This window comes from Peromyscus leucopus, chromosome 11 (genome assembly GCF_004664715.2).
Source record: "Peromyscus leucopus breed LL Stock chromosome 11, UCI_PerLeu_2.1, whole genome shotgun sequence".
Lineage (NCBI taxonomy): Eukaryota > Metazoa > Chordata > Mammalia > Rodentia > Cricetidae > Peromyscus > Peromyscus leucopus.
Window position 1 is genome coordinate 19,803,963 of NC_051072.1, and position 17,853 is coordinate 19,821,815.

The window sequence follows — 17,853 nt, forward strand, 5'->3', positions numbered from 1 at the left end:
CATAGACTAGATGCTGGCCAAGGTGCTTCACAAATGCTTTTCTTACTCCTCGGAACTCCCTGGGGTGTATTGATCTGCGTCTTCAATATGAAAGCTGAGGCAGCAGGAGATGAAGTAAGTCATGTGGCCAAGTCACACACGTAACTGGCAGTAGAGCTCAGTTGTATGCCCAGGTCTTTCATTCCAGACTGGTGTGGTGCTCCCATACCGATCCCGAGTTTCTCTGTGAGCTTCTGGAATGCAGTGCAAAGTCCAGGCTGAAAGAGACATCAAACTTAAGCTGGGATCCCTGGAGACATTAGAGGCAAACCTGAGAGGTTGCCAGAGAAAGGAAGCCATACTGGTACCCAAGGAAATCTGGTATAAAAGTGAGGCTGGCCTAGGAGTGTAGTTTGGGGATAGGGCACTTACTCACCACACAGCAGTCCCTGGATGAATCCCAAGGCATGTAGTATTTTACTAAAAGAAAACACTAAAAGCATTCAAAGAAAAGTTTGAGGGTGTATAGGGAAGGAACTAGAGGGGAAGAGTTTGGGGTAGATTTGATCTAACATATTATATGCACGTGTAAATATTAAATTAAATGTTTTAAGCATCCCAACAACAGCTACATCTAATCCATATAGAAATTTAGAGTTTTGAAATTTTTTCACATTTAACTCATTCCTCATGACAGCACCTGGCATTGTGTTATTGCTTCTCTTTTATGGAGAGAAAAATGGTCTTTGAGGGGCCAAATTGTTAGAGCTGCTAGTTCTATAATGGGATTGGACCATGAATTTGACCACATCCTCCCCTCCCTATCCCCCTACTAAAATCTTGCTGCTGTCCTCTGGCCCCAGGAGAATGGGGGAAAGAAGAGACTAGTCACCCCAAAGCCACTTCACAGATAAACTGAACCCTTCTAAATGCTTCTGCCCCAGCCCAGTCCCCATTTATAAAAGTCAGCTTTCATCAAGATCTCCCATCAAGACATCAAATGTACACTGGGCTGATAAAAGACATAGGTAGTGATTGCCGGGGAAATGAACTGTGAACGAGCTCTGAGTACCTAGGACTTTTGATTATGCCCTCTTGTCTTCTCGCTTGTAAGAGGCTCCAATTCCAGGTGACCGCAGGACTGAAATTAAAAAATCTGAACACTTGAATCTGGAGAATTAGGGGGTGACAACTGCTTGCCGTCTCACCTCTAATGACCAAAAGAATTCGTTTGCATTCGAGTTGAATTCTTTAAGGGCAGATGGCCCGGGGTCTACCCTCTAATCCCTAACGTTACCCTTCCTTACATCACTGTTTTGCAAATCCATGCCACTTCACACTGGAAAGCAGCATAATAGCCCTAAACCCTAAAGGTCTCCATCCCCAACCCCCCAAGGTAGAGGTGAAAGCATCCCAGTGCCACTAAGGTGCCTGGGGACACAGCTCTTCTCTACTCCTCCTCTCTGCTCCTTCTGGCCCAGCTACTGAGACTCTTGTCTTTTCCTCAAATACTACAGGCACAGACCTCCCTGGGGGCCTTTCCTGTAGCTCCTTCCCCTTTGCCAGAGAGCACCTTGGATAACTCCCCATCTTTCCTGAAATGATGCAGAAGAGCACAGCCCATGGAACCAACCGAGAAGCCCTCCCCGTCCTTCTTGGCCTCCTCGGCTTTTTCTTGTTTTGCATTGCACTTAACATCCTCTACTAATTTCCTGACTCGTTCAACGTGTTGTTTATGTTCTGTCTCCATCCAACAGTCCCCATACATCTGCTTATGCTCGGAGGCAGAGCCTTTGAGCCCCATGTGATACTGGTAATGCCTAGAACTGTACCTGGCACAAAGCAGGCACCACATTATTATTGATTGAAAGAATGAATGGATACACTGGGTGGATGAGACAGTTGGAGACATCGAGAACAGAGAGGGTGGACAGTTATACAGCCACATACTTGAGAATGGCAAAATTGTATTTCCTTAGGAAAGAGACAGTCATCCCAGTGTGCTCCCAACACAGCAGGTAAGAGTGCAACCTTTTGAGTCTGGTGGACCTGGATGTGAATGCCTGCCGCATGTGGCATCTCTAGGCTTCAACTTCTTTGGTAAACTGGGGTTTTCACTATGGTTCCTACTTCATAGGATTATTATGATGATTAAGTGGGATTGAGTATGAAATGCACTTAGGGCAGTAATTGGTACATAGAACTCTCTCTCTAGGAAGCCAAGTATTAATACTATTAATGTCTGAAAGGATAACGTATAGATCCATGAGCATGCAAATCTATTCATTAGGAGGAAGATGCACTTGCCTCCTAAATCTTATTGCAAGAATTCAATTTCCATGGCTTACAAAAACTGGACCATGTAATGGGTGAAATGGTAGAGACATTGCTGGTACTTCCTATAGTAAATACCACTGGACAAACATAGGCTGGTAATGCGTTTTCTGTGCTGGATGGCTATTTCCTCTGTAAGCTGTTGCTCTGTTTTTATTTTTCCACCCATCGGTCCATTTGTAGGTAGCCGTCTCTGTACAGGCAGGCAGCTTTGTTCTACCAGCCAGCTGTGAAGAAAGATCAGAAGCCATTTAAACACAAATCTTGCTTTGCCTCTAATTTAAGCTAGAAGAAAAAAATATATATATATATCTGTAAAACAGACATTCTGGCCAACAAACTTGTGGGACATAAGTCTTTAAAAAGTGAAATCTCATATAAAAATGTTTATTTAACTCAAACACAAATCATTTGGGAAGTGTATTGCTGTCGGTCCTGTTTAATTGGTTGAGCTTGGGGCCCAGAGTAGCTTTTGGAATCTGGGTCTCTCGGGGGTTTTTATCTGTACTACTATTTCTTTGTATGTGGGAAGGTATGCAAACACTCACATCTCTGCTTGGGATTTTAAACTAATTTTACACTCTTCTCGGGTAGGGGGAAGAGGAAGGCATAGCGCAATAGTTATTTTAAATGTGGAGTTATGCAAAGCCTTCAACACTTCCCAAAGGTGCCAGCCCTTTCTGTATAACCAGTTTTGGAGCATTTTAGGTGCTTGGCATAATTTGCAATTTTATCGCACGCAGTACTTTCTCTGTGGCTCAAAAAAAAAAATTTATTATTATTATTACTTTTCCTACCTTGAAAATAGTTTGCCTTTTCAAAGAAAAAAAATAAAAAAGTGCTGACAAAATACGATGGCATTTTATCATCTGGTTAAAGTCTAACCTTCTTTACAATACTCCATCCTGGGGTCCTTATCTGATAATGGATAGAGACAAATGCGTCCTTAACACCCGGAAAACAATTGAGCCTGCGTTTTCAAGTGTAGTTTTAAAGCGGCAGGTTGGAGCGGTACTGCTTCCCCATGTTAATTGGATGGCAAATTAACTTTCCTTCTGTTTTCCGTTCTGCTTCCAGTGACAGTGGTGCTGTTCGCAGCTCTGAGGCGACAGCGCAAGAAAGAGCCTTTGATCATTTCCAAAGAGGACATCAGAGATAACATTGTCAGTTACAACGACGAAGGTGGCGGAGAGGAGGACACCCAGGCCTTTGATATCGGAACCCTGAGAAACCCCGAAGCCATGGAGGACAGCAAATCGCGCAGGGACATTGTGCCTGAAGCTCTTTTTCTACCGCGACGGACTCCAACAGCTCGCGACAACACGGATGTCAGAGATTTCATTAACCAAAGGTTAAAGGAAAATGACACAGATCCCACAGCCCCGCCCTACGACTCCTTGGCCACCTATGCCTACGAAGGCACCGGCTCTGTGGCCGACTCGCTGAGCTCGCTGGAGTCAGTGACCACAGATGGAGACCAAGATTATGACTATTTGAGTGACTGGGGCCCTCGGTTCAAAAAGCTAGCGGATATGTATGGAGGGATGGACAGTGATAAAGACTCCTAATCCGTTGCCTTTTTTTTTTCTTTTTCATTTTCCAATATGACACTGGAATATGTGAAGTGGCTATTTCTTTCTATTTATCCACTTTTCCGTGAAGGGTTCTCTGTTGTACCCGTTCCAAAAGTCAATGGCTGCAGTCCGTGCGGATCCAATGTTAGAGACTTTTTTCTAGTACACTTTTATGAGCTTCCAAGAGGCAAATTTTTATTTTTTAGTTCATGCAGTTAACCAAGTTAGCCCAGCAGGCACGCGGGGGAGGCGAGGAGGGGACAGCGTTTTTTTTCCCTTGTTCTCTTAGGGCAGGTTGGCCACATGCTCCTTACTGCTGGCCTGGACACTACTTTTGTTCATGGCCTCAGGTCAACTGAATGCTCCAGCTGTGTACGTTTCCCATGCTACTGGGAGAAGGGATCATACTTCACTGATTAAAAATATAGCTTTAGCATAAAAGAAAAACACAAAAGGAGGCAACAATTGGGGGATTGTTCTTGGTCTATCAACTCTCAAGGAGATAATTAGCTACAGAAGGGTTTGTAAGAGTGTATGTGTGTCAAAGAATTTAAGGTGGCAACTGGGGCATCCTGTCTGTGCTGGAAGAGGCGTTTCTGGCACAAACAACTACTCGTAACATCAAATCCTTCCGTGTTTTAGAATGATTTAGAAGCAAATCAAATGGTAACATTAGACCGTAACAAAAAGCGAGGCTGTATTCCTTGACACTCATGATCTGCTGCATATGAGAAACATGAAAGGTCACCCGTCGCACCAAAGGGAAAAAGAGAAATAGCTAAAAAACCATTAACAAGGAAAAGATTTGGTAAATTTCAAGGTTTTGTGCCACCTACTGTATCACCGATCCCTTAATTCTTGAACAACCAGTAAACTAATGAGAAACATGTCTAATGTCAGTTCTTGAGAGAATTTTCTGAGGCAAATGTTAACTCTTTGTCTGTAGTCGTTGTCTCTATTAATCTACTCTACCTGACAACAGTAGCGGTGTAAAGTACAATAATTCATATTCTTCAAATACTTCTTATATAATTAACTTGCCGTAGGAAGGTTAGATTAAATATCCTACCCTAGAGCTAAAGGGGAGGGTTAGACCCAGCCACATTTGAACCTAACTCCTGCCCTTTGCCTTCGGAGACATCCCATACATTAATGGCACTGAGAAGTTGGTGAAAACCTGCATTCCGTGTTTCTGAAATGCTCACGAAAGAAGAGCTGGGATTGCCTTCAGCAAAAATGCTTAAGACTCTTGTTAAAGCGACAGTCGAGTTCCAAACGTAGTCTTCTTTCCCCACTGTTTCTAAGGTGGCTTCCGTGGCAAAGCTGCCATCTTTGTCTCTGGACTGATGATAAAGTGATGGTCTCAACTAAAACAGAAAAGTAATACAAAATCCATCCAATCTATTCTTGCTCTAATTATGCAATTAGGCTCTCTTAGTCAGTTATTATCCAGGGGACCCAACTGAACCAAGCTAATCCTTCTGGCAGGTTCAAATCATTTATTTCATATGGACGTTCTAATGACTCTCCTCATTAGGATCTCACACCATGCAGTCATCAGAAATTTCCAAAGTACTGTAATGAAAACATCCTCATTTGAAAACTTTTTGAAAAGGCTCTGTATATACATAGATAATATATACTTAAGAATGTGCTGACTTCTCTTATTAGTCATAGGGATTTATTTTCAGTTAATGTTAATTTTATAGAGATAATCTTAGCATCATTTCCATTTAAGGGTAATGTTTTATCAACATATTTTCTATTTAGAAACACGCTGTTGTTTAGTTGGATTTAAATAGTTTTTGCCCAGGAAGTAAAGGTGGCACCTGTAAAACAAGAGAAATGTGGAATTTGGATTACAGTTTAAAAAAATTACAATCATATTGCCCTTTGTATTTTCTGAATGTTCTCCTGTTTGTGATGAAATGCCCTGAAGAGAAACAAGTATTTCACACTTGAGCTATTTCTACCTTTTAGGGTTTTATTTTTCTAGTTCTTCATATGCACACTCACTCACACACACACACACACACACACACACACACACACACATCACATCACATCACATACAGGAATGCAAACAAATACTACAAGATGGCTTCACTGAAATGGGTCAGTATGTATTATATTCACGGGTAAGTACTGAAAAAGATAGCCAAGGAAAACTAGTAAGAGCTACTATACAGCATGAGAACAGCACCTTGCACAATCTATTGTAAAATTAGAATTACTCTATCTTGTATCTTACATCATGTGACAAACTGAACCAAGAAACATAGTTCTTAAAAAGAAAGGTATCATCAAAAGTTGCCCTTTTGAGCTTTTGGTGTGAAATTTGGTGTTAAATTTCTAAGAGTTGACAACAGCAATTTCCAACATTTTGGGATAAAGTTGACCTCTCTCTCTGAGTGCAAGTATATATTGAAAGTAAGTTAAGCTATTTGAGATGTAATTGGCCAAAGCATTTTTATCCCATCCTGCAAACCACACATTGTGCCAAGAATAGGAGAGTATTAATACTGGAATAACTGTTTAATGTCTTATCACAAAGATTGTTGGTGATACAAATCTACAAGAAACTGCATTATTCAAACTCTGTAGGTGTTGACTCCAGATAAACACTTTCCTCTAAGAATCATCATGCAAAGAATGAGAAGCCTAGCACCATCTCTCTCTCTAGTTTTTCTTCCCACTAAAATACCAGGTCAAGAGCATCCCCATGGACAGATTTCTTCCAGTGATGAAATTTTGTTCTGGAGGGTGAAAGTAGTTTTCAGCTCAGTTTTTGTGTCTTGGTCTTAGACACAGGCAATGAGGCTGGCGGGGGGAGGGAGGGGTCCAACTTTAAAATTTGCTTTGTTGAACGTAAGGAGATTGGTTAGCATAAAGCATCGTTTCAAGAGCACTGACGCCTGTCTAACTTTTCTTAACCTCTTTTCAACAGAAACTTCCTTTAAACCTCTTACAATGCTTCCTAGAACAAGCTGAGATTTTAAAGAGTATTAAGCCATTGTGCATGAGGTTAAAACTCCCCCACTTTATATCCACTTTCTTCCGGAAATCTGAAAACATTTGTCCTCAAATAAGTAAATAAATCAAATGGGGATGAGGTGAGGACAGTCTCCTAAAACCCTAAGAGAGGAAATCTGAGCACTGTAAATACAACTTCCCTGGTTTTACATTCTGGAGGTTCGGCTAGAGAATCACTCTATTTTCAGATGGAACAAAGCTGGTGATTTCATTTTAATTCAGGATAAAAATATGTGGCTTAGTTCTCATTTCCACTTCCCAAAGTGTTATACAAGAGACTGACTCTGGAACTTAGATGCATCCAAGTTTTGAGAAGTCAAAATAACTTCCTAATGTTTCCATTATGTAATCTGTGTGCCCTGTGTTCCTACACAATGGTCTACATAGAATGCTTTATCCTGAAGTAGGTGTTCTCTTGGGGAGAATGATTTATGAAATGCCAACAGGCATTCTTAGATTCTGTAAACCTGTGCACATTAGAAACATACAACTAGAAAGAGGAGAGCTGATTCCTGGGTGCAAGCTAAATATTTGAATAAGGTGCTTGTCCTTATCAAACAAATCCCTTGTCCTCGGGAATACAGCCACCAAATAAATCCTCTCAGCCCCTGGTTACTAGGTTTGAAGCAGCATAATTGCTTTGGAAGAATACACTAAAAACTCAAAATCGCTGCCATTTTGAAGGACATCCTCTATTTAAAAAAAAAAACCAACTCATTTAGTATAATTTTAATTTTTACTTTATCTAGATGAAGTCATTTTTGAATTGTCATATTGTAGAAGTGGGCTCAAGGTACAAGGAGTTCGCTGTATTTAAATTAATACACCAACCTTCTTTATCAGATAAGAGCAGAAAGATTAATACTTGGTGTGTGAGTCTTCAGGAAGATGGGCTGCAGCCTAAGCTCTGACAAGCATGTGTCTTTTCTAGAGAATGGAATTACACGGTGGTCTCATCAGAGTTCAGAGACTATCATGGTTGCAGTGTTTTAAATCTTCCTTTGACGTCTTCATGGAATAATTTTCAAAAGGGATAATTCTCTACTAAAAATACCAGACCCCGACTATATTCAATGCAAAGAACAATACTCTCTTAGAAAGCCAATGCATTGGCTCACACACTTGTTTAAAGTTAATATAGAAATAGCTCATTTTCAAAGCCAGTAGTTTATGGTCTCTGCATCCTCAATTTAATTTAAGCATTGCCGAGACAATCTTTAATCTCCCTGTTTTGTAATACCTTACTTATGATGCATTCTCGTTTTTTTAATTTGGGGGGAATGTTAGCCTGACAGAGCCAGCAGACAAAAGCGTTAAAGGATGTCAAAAGGAAACAAACACTATTACCCGCCATATTTCAGAAGGGACTGAGGCACTTAGCCGAGGAGACACCAGGTTATTAGATTAATTTCAAAAGATCTTTTACAAGTTGCTTGATTCCACTGGGGGGGGAAAAAAAACATGAACCACAAACTCAAATTTGCTTCCAAATGAGGTTATTTGACAAATGAGGCATGGACTCAGTGTCGTAGAAGAAAGCATCCCGCTGTAATGAGAGCTTGGTCTTTCTTGTGAGGCTATGCTATTTATGTAAATATATCTGAGGCACCTTCTGTAACCTTTTCGTTTTCTATGATCTATTAGTTTAGTGTTTATTAAAAAACAACCACCCATATGTAAAATCACTCAGCACTCACGGGGAATGCTTGCGCAGCAAATGTCTAATAGATCTGCTCAGAAGAACACAGGAACCCTGTAGACCCACTGTGCTGCTCTGTTTGAGGTTATTTTCACTGCTTTGCAAGGAGTTCACATCAGAATGGGCCTTGTAATAAACGCTGTGTGCGTCTGTGGTCATACCAAGCTCAGGCAGTTTGGCATTCTCCTCCTGTGACTTGTGATTCCTGAACCAAGAAAATAAAGGCTTCTGGTACCGACTGTACTTAATTAAAAAATAATTCAAGTATAAATTGAAGTTTAAGCCACGCTTGAAGACCGACTGGCTGGAGTCCTCTGTTTGTATCTTCAGCAAGAGGAGAGGGTGGATGGAAACAATCGGGCTGGCTTCCTCCAGGTCGACAGACCTTTGTAATCTCACACCTTATGTGGCCAAGTTTTCTGTGTTAGAAGAATGAGGTGGAAAGAGTGACCCTCTAGCTCAGTGTGGCTGGGCCTTATGTGTAGTCAAATGACAGATAACACACTCCTTGACATGGCTCCTTTTATTTGGTTTTCTTTTCTTAGTCTTATAAATTTGAAAAGAATGCAACTTTAAAAGTGATTTCTCACGAAGAGTAAATATGCCTTTTGCAAATCAATTTTTGTAACGTTATTTATATGATATTACTTAATAAACTGTTTTTTTCTAACTTGCTTTTTTTTTCCCCCAATTCTCTCAACTATTGTTTGTCATCATGGAGGTTTTCGTTTGTTTTGTTTTGTTTTGTTTTTTAGCATATTTGACATACTTTAACTTTCCGAATCCAGTATTTCAACTTCCTGGATAGCTGAGTAAGCCTAATGAGTTATGTAGAAAGTAGCTCGAGAACCGTCATTTCTCCCAGGCAGCCATCTAGAGCAGTAGTACTGTCCTGTGCATCACACTGCTGGGACACCACGAATTCTGCTGTTATTTATAGCGTCACTGTATTGAGAAGGTTGCTTGTCCACACAGTAATTGCTTCAGATTTAAAAAAAAGTGACAGTGCTATGTTTGTGTTCCTTCCAAACCTACATCCTTCATTTCATTCCTCCAGAAACAATGGTCTGTGGGTCTACCACTTAAAAAAAAGAAAGAAAGAAAGAAAGAAAAAAGCAAAAGCCAGCTTGGAGCAAAATGAGAATAAAATCCAACATCCTGATCTGTGGAGCAAATGAGATGTTTTCAGGCCATTTGGAGCGGCAACGCTTCGCATCTTATTCTTTTTTAAGCTGCCTCCTATTTCTGCGGAGGCTGTTTGATAATTATTTTTGACTAGTAGAATTCATAGCTGTGCCAAGGAGATTTTTCACTTATTCATTTGTTGGTTCCTAGTATATTCGGTTAAGAACACACAGTCTGTTGTGGAAAGTTCAACAGTAAGCCAGACCAGAATATCTTCCCTCCTCTCGGGAAGAGAGGGGTATTAGTTACCTTTCTGTTTTTGTGATAAAACACCATGACCAAAGGCAACTTAGGGAAGAAAGAGTTTCTTTTGGCTTATAGTTCTAGGGAGAGAGAGGCCATTGTGGTAGGCGAGGCGTGACAGCACGTGACCAGAGCAAAAAGCCAAGACCTCACATCTTCAGCTGGAAACAGGAAGTGGAGAGAAAACCAGAAGCGGGGCAAGGCTACAAACCGTCAAGGCCCGCCCCCCATGCCATACTTCCTCCATCCAGGCTCCACCTCTAAAGGCTCTGCAACCTCCCTAAACGGGGCCACCCAACTGGGGACCAAGGGTTCAAACATGTGACCCTATTATAGACACCTCTCATTCAAACCACCACAAGAGATAAGAAATCAAACAGACGAACAGGGAAAAGAAAAAAGGAATGGGTGCCTGAGCATTAGAATTGGTCTCAGCTGAGGACCCTGAAGGGGACTGGGCTTTGCAAACTCAAGCGGCATCAGAAGATATGGATGCCGTAGAAACTCACTATTGTTTGGTTTTCCTTGTGCTTGTTATTTTTCGAAGGTAATGTACTCAAAAACAGAAGCCTGCAGGAGGAAAGGAGGCTGTTAGAAATAAACTTTTTGAAGGCTAGGAATATTGCATATTAGTACACTCTGTGCTCTAGAGCCAAGTTTCTTCCTGCTCAAGCACTCTCATCTTGCCCCCCAACTCTGTACTACTCTCAGAACTGTGGCACCCCTAAGGATAGACAGAGCCAACAGAGACTGAAGGATGCTGCCATAATTCCCTAACCCAACATGGTAAGACAGGCCGGAAGCATAAGGTAACATCTTCAAGAAACAGTTCATGAGCCTAGGCAGACATTTAAGTAAGATGAGCCCTTTCTATTCGTCATAATAAACCACTCTCCGTTATACTTTTATTTAAGATTAGGGGAAAACAACCCTGTTTGTCACAACAACAACAAAAAAAAATCTGAAGTCTCCATAATATTGATATCTTACTCTTGAGACTTGAGAGCAGCTGGGCCCTTCCTCCCACTTCTACTGATGTCCTGGGGAGCACACTGCCTCCAAGGTATCCCTGGCAGGCAGAACTCAGCCACACGGCCCCAAACTATGTAGGAAGAGGCTAGGGTACATACACTAGCACATATGTAGCTGCTGGGCACTAAGAATCTTTGCCATCTATAACTTCAATTCCTGTCAATCTCACACTGTCTTTCCCAAAGCCTCCCCCCAATTTCAATCACTATAATAAAGCACATCCCACAATAAATAATGTAGGTATCATCAAAAGAGAAAGTCAGAAATCATTTAGAAGTGCAACCTTTGTTTCAGGTTAAAAACCAGGGTAGGCATTACTAATCAATTGTCACATTCATTGATTTCCTAAGACCTTGGACTCCCACATAGGAATACCCTAAGAAGCCATCACCAATAAAGTAATGTTGGCCAATGTTCTATCTCAAACCTAAGAGATGAACTTCCTTAATGAAGACTGTGTTCTCTTTCACACTAAGTTTTGTTGATTAGCCACTTTGGACATTTGGGAAGAGCCTTCTGTTCTTGGGGTTTTCAAAATTTGCAATAGGTTAAGAAGCTAAAAGACTTAGCCTGCTCTTACAATTGGCTCTCATCTTCTTTCAGGAGTTGGAATCGGCGAGCCTTGTTCACACAGTTCTGATATTAACTGCTACACTTGGATGCTCATTCTGCAGCAATCGTGGGCACACCTACTCTTGAGGCACAGATCAATGTGACAAGGCACAGCACTAGACAAAACAGACATATACCCTTCATCAAGGCTGATGTGACTTACTGTCCCATTACTAATAATAGTTTGCCCCACTAAACAATTTATATGGAATGACACCATGATTCTTTATAGTGCTTCTCTAGGTTTCATATTCCCGAATTCAATACTTTTTCCAAATATGCTATGAATAGATATGGCTCTTTAAAAGAAGTAGATCATCTCCTACTTCTCTCTATAATATACTTATTCCTTTTTTTAAAATGTCTCCCTTGACATATTAGATCATCTTTATTGCTTCCTAAGCCATTTAGTCTCAAAAACCTAACTTTTAAAGGCGAACATGTCTTGTTTGCACATTGGCAAAAAACTGCCTTCATACAGTCAGTCAAGGATAGGTTTTATTAAAGCTTTTAACTTTGCTTAGCTGCCTAATAATGCCTTACTTTTATACAGCACTTTAGAAATAACTATCATTTATATTACTTAATAAAGTAACTGTACATTAGACTGTGTCATTCCTATTTTATGAACAAAGTACGTAGGGCCATTTGCCTGTAGGTCCCCATCACAAGAATTCTACTTAAACTCACTTTTTTTAAAATGCAGACTCTGCAATCCTGCCACTGAACCCCACATTTTCTCCACTGTATGCATGTCCATTTGAGTGAATATTTATTGGGGAGAAGGGGAAGTTTCTCTTTATTCAAATTCTAAGCTTGATGGCGGCTGCGGCCCCAAAGTCATTACTCTCCATGAGATGAGCCCAAATGCTCTGTGGGAAGAAAGAAAGCCTGAAAAGCAAATTTCTGTCTATTAACCCCAATTACCCAAGTAATTCTTATTATAAAATTGGAACAGTGCTATTAAGAAAAAATATCCCCAAGAAATATCAAATTCCACCAGATCTGCAAAACCTCTAACTGTTTATATGAGTATAATCATGCAACGTTGATACTTTGCGTATGAATTGTACTGAACCCCTGTCAAGTAGCAATGCCCTATAAGACGTGAGGAGAGGAATTAGCACTTTCTGTCTCTCCTTCAGCAATTCAGATGCTGTGAATAAAGTACGAGGTGTTATAGTTCAGCTCTTGAACATCCCACAAAGGCCTATGGGCCAATGGCTTAAACCCCTGCCCATTGCACTATTAAGAGGTAACCTTTAGCTGGTGGCACCTAGTGGGACAAAGTTAGGCCATTGGAAAAATGCCCTTGAAGGAGCTATTGGGACCCTGGATTTATCATCCCCCTCTTTTCTACTTGGCTACCAGGAGATGAATAGGCCTCCTTAACAACAAACCCTCTGCTATGATATACCAGGCCATCCTAGGCCCGTAGCAAGAGGGCTAAGTGACATGAGCTAAAACATTGAAAACAAATGCAAAAATAAGTCTTTTCCCTTAAGTTGGTTATCTCAGTATCACATGACTTTTTCTGGGGAGATGTGAGCAAATATCTATTAAGCCCAGATGGGACACTACTGACAGTCCCAAGTAACTAATCTACTCAAGTCTAGCTGGTAAACCAAAGACTTTAAATTCTTTCCATAAAATAAGAGAATCTCCTTCCCTCTCAGAAAATGTTAACCACTCATATATCCTTGGGAAGGAACCTCATGATCTTAAGATACCTCCTAAGCCTCCCCAATTTCCACGAGAAAGTATAAATAGGTCCAATCTTGTAGGGGTCTCCTGATGCTCATACCTGCTCTGATTTCAATGATTTCAAGATACAAATAGCCACAGTGTACCCAGAGACAGAGTTTGCAATACTCAGGTATTTTGTTATAGTGAATAAACACTGTCTATCACAGATACGAAGGAAGAAGTAATATTAGCTAGTCATTGGCTCCACTGATAGGCTTCAGTCCAATAGTGTGGCATCTGAGATACCCATAGAAAGTCCAATTGATCCATCAGGTGGGTATAGTCATGGCAAGTTATCAGCTACAAATCTTTGAGTATAAATTAAAAAAAATATTTTTTACTATTTTTCTTTAATTGGGTTTCATTTTCTATTTTTCAATCCCACTTCCTGTGAGCAGCAGAAACTCAGCGATGGCTGTTCACTGATATGACAGCAAAATTCTTAGCGGTTGAGACAATGTCAACAGTTGGGTGAGACATCACCAACTTAAAGTAAATCACCTAAGAAAGAAGGAGGAGCAGATGGGTATCCTGTGCTGGATAGTTTTATGTCAACTTGACACAAGCTAAAGCCATCTGAGAAGAGGGGGCCTCAGTTAAGAAAATGCCTCCAAGCTACACAACTGCCACCCATAAGCAGAGGGTCTAGGTCAGTCCTATGCAGGCTCTGTTTGTGCGTCCCCTAGAATTGGGATCAGGACCTGTCCCTGGCACAGGAGCTGGCATTTTGGAAGCTATTCCCCATGCTGAGATGCCTCCCCAAGCCTTGATGCAGGGGGAGGAGCTTGGTCCTGCCTCCACTTGATATACCATGCTTTGTTGACTCCCATGGGAGGCCCGCCCCTTTCTGAATGGAGGAGGAGAGGATGGGGTGGAGACAGATGGGAGGTGGGAGGAAAGAATGGAGAGAGAGGAGCACGGGGAAACTGTGGTTGGTATGTAAAACAAATGAAAAAAATTAATGAAAGAAGGAAGGAAGGAAGGAAGGAAGGAAGGAAGGAAGGAAGGAAGGAAGGAAGGAAGGAAAAGAAAATACTTCCATAAGAAGATCTGGCTGTAGGCAAGCCTGTAGGGCATGTTCTCAATTAGTGACTGATGGGAGGATCCAGTCCACTATGGGAGTGCCATCCCTGGGCTGGTGGTCTTGGGTTGTATAAGAAAGCAGGCTGAGCAAGCCGTGGGGAGCAAGCCAACAAGCAGCACCCCTGCCTGGCCTCTGCATCAGCTCCTGCCTCCAGGTTCCTGCCCTGCTTCAGTTCCTGTCCTGACTTCCTTCAGTGATGAACAGTGATATGGAGGTGTAAGCCAAGGAAACCCTTTCCTCCCCAGTTTGCTTTTGGTCATGGTGCTCTATCACAGCAATAGTGACCCTAACTTGGACACTGAGAGAATATGGTAATTCTCTGTTTTAACCCTCCCTGTCTGTCCTTTCATTCACCGCAAAATGAGGAGACAGAAGTGTATTGATCGCATTTTTATGTCTTTGTCCTCATTTCTCATTCTCAGAAGGTCAGGGTGAAAAGCTTGACAAAGACACCTGGTTCTCCCATGACTTACAGCTTCGCAGAGATTCAGAAAGAGCTGGAAATTATCTCAGAATGTCACAGTTTCCAACCTAAAGCTAATTTATTACCTTAGAGTTTTCTGTTACCGCCTTGAGCATTGTAGAAAAGCATCCACTTGTGATATCCAAAAAATTAAGTAATAGATTAAAAATTGACTTGATCATCAATGATTTCTGAATACTTATTCTGTGATGAATACTTTACTACCTAGTTTATGTGTTAGGCATAATATTCTTCCTTATTATAAATCAAAAAGAACATGACAAAGTATTTTCTGACTTATTAATATATTATATAAAAATTCTGAGATGTCATAAAATCACAACTGGATATATATTTAACAAATACTTTATGTCGAAAATAATAAATATGTTCCATGCAGACTACTTGCCTCAGTTTGAATCCACCAACATCTATCATCTTTCAAAACAATTTGGTAACCAGGGCATTGTAGTACACACCTTTAACACCAGCACTGGGGATATGGAGGCAGATGGAGTTCTGAGAGTTCACAGTCAGCTTGGTCTACTTTATATGGCCCAGGACATCCAGAGCTATATAGAAAGACTTTTTGTCAAATAAATAGATAAAATTGGTGAGGGTCAGGGAAATGTCTCGGGAGGTAAAAAGCACCTGGGCCAAACCTGATGATCTGAACTTGATCTCCAGACCCCACAGGATGGAAGAAGAGATCTAGTTCCCTCAGGATCCCTCTGACCAACATGCATGTACCATGACAGGCATGTATACATGGACATGGGGAATGGAGAACCTTTATTCGTGGTTGGTAGGAGTATAAAGTTGTGCAGGAAACCATTGTGGAGACTTCCCAAAAAAGCTAGAAATAGAACTACCATTTGATCCAGCCACACCCTTCCTGGGCATACACCCAAAGGATCCTATATCTTAATACAGAGATATTTGATCAGCCATGTTCACTGCTGTTCTATTCACAATATCTATGAAACAGAAACAACCTAGACATACATCAGCCGATGAATGGATAATGAAAATGTGGTACATTTACACAATGGAATATTATTCAGCTGTGAAATTATGAAATTTGCAAGTATTGCGTGGGGCTGAAAATAGTCCCTCATGGCTAGTGAGGGAACCCAGGCCCAGAAAGGCAAACATCACATGTTCTCTTTCAAATGTAGATCCTCAGTCGAGCTTTTGATCTTTAGATATGTGTGTTTAGATTGGAGCAGCTGCAGAAGGAAAGAAACTAAAATGCCCCCGAGTAGGAGTGAGATTTAAAGGGGTGGAAGGAGATAGTAAAACACGTGTTGTGAAGGGAAAGTGGAAAAACATGAGGCAGGAAGGGTTGGGTGGGGAAGAAGATGTGAGAGAGGGAAGAGGAGAAGGTATGAGGAGAAATAACACTAAAGTCCTCTGGGAAAGCCATATGAATTCCCTACTATTTCATTTTACCCCAAACACAAAGAGTTTAAAAGGAATTACACTATACAGGGAGATTATGCCTCCCCAAGATTCCATAGACGATCAACAAAAACAAAAAATCAGTACCAGGGGTGACTTACTATGCTAGTAACAAACTATAGTCACCTTGGGGTCACCTGGGAAGAGGGAGCAGAAGTTGAAGAATTGCCTCCATGAGATTGGCCTGTGGGCATTTTCTTGATGAACAACTCAGGTGGGTGGTGTCACATCTGGACAGATTGCCCTGTATTATATAACAAAGCAAGATGAAAACCAGAGGGGAGCAAGGCAGTAATCAGGGTTCCTCTTCAGTTCCTGCCTCCAGGTTCCTGCTTTGTATTCCTGCCCTGACTTCCCCTTGGAGTGTAAGATAAAAAAAAAAAAAAAAAAACAAAGCAAAACAACAAAACCCTTTCTTACCCAAGTTGTTTTTGATTGTAGTATCTATCATAGCAACAGAGGAAAAACTAGGACAGTTAGCTCCCTGTAAGTTGTTGGTCAAAGGGTCCCAGAAACCCATTCAAAACAATTAAAGCCACTGTGACTGCTTCTGGTTACCCACCAGAAATTGATGGCAAGACCCTATTGCTGGGAAACTAAGACATGAAACTAGTGCAAACATGAAAGCTCCATTTCTATTGGTTAGATTTCATAGAGACAGAAGGTTCTAAGCAGAATGATATGGGATGCCCTTCTGTATGCTGCAAACATATATGGCTTTTACTGGTTGATAGATAAGACTGCTTTGGCCTATGGCAGGGCAGAATATAGCTAGGCAGGAAAGCCAAACTGAATACGGGGAGAAGGAGGGGTGGAGTCAAGAGAGACACCAGCAGTGGCCAGAGGAGTAAGATGCCAGAGCATTATCAGCAATCCACGGGCCACATGACAATACATAGATTAATAGAAATGGGTTAATTGTAAGTGCTAACTAATAATAGCCTGAGCCATCGGCCAAACATTTATAATTAATGATATTAAGCCTCTGAATGATTATTTTATAAGCAGTTGTGGGACCAGGCAAGACACAGCATCCAGCTATAGCACAATGCTTGGGAGGAAAAATAATCACGAATCTTATCAGTTTTGAGCTCTAATGATGATTGGCTTGGCAAGACATGCTCTAATGTGCAATAGTGGCATGGATTAGTTATGGGAGCAACCAAGGGTTTTCTGATTGGATTTAATGTCTGCTCCACAAGACAGAAGTCATGCTTGGTACTGTTAGCTGAGCCAAGAACACATGGCTGAGTAAGTCAAAAACCCTGAGAACCTACTACCATTACTCTGCTAAATAGTACCAACAGCCCTCCAAATACTTATCTTTACCTATAGATTGGTGCATCTCTCAACTTCCATTGGAGAAGCCTTTTATTTTTGCAGTAAATGATAATTAATACCATGATGC

At 41.1% G+C, this 17,853-nt stretch overlaps 1 protein-coding gene across 6 annotated transcripts in view; it reads left to right on the forward strand.

Annotated features, from left to right (window-relative positions):
• Cdh6 (cadherin 6) overlaps positions 1–8,862 on the forward strand; it is a 137,534-nt gene extending 128,672 nt beyond the window's left edge. For 5 of the 6 annotated variants that reach the window (XM_037209376.1, XM_028884391.2, XM_028884394.2 and 2 more), the window contains one exon: positions 3,391–8,862. In XM_037209376.1, the coding sequence (XP_037065271.1) occupies positions 3,391–3,881 (491 nt within the window). In that variant the 3' untranslated portion in view covers positions 3,882–8,862. The remainder of the gene's footprint in view (positions 1–3,390) is intronic. The other variant, XM_028884397.2, reaches the window with a different exon arrangement.
• Positions 8,863–17,853: the final 8,991 nt, after the last annotated feature.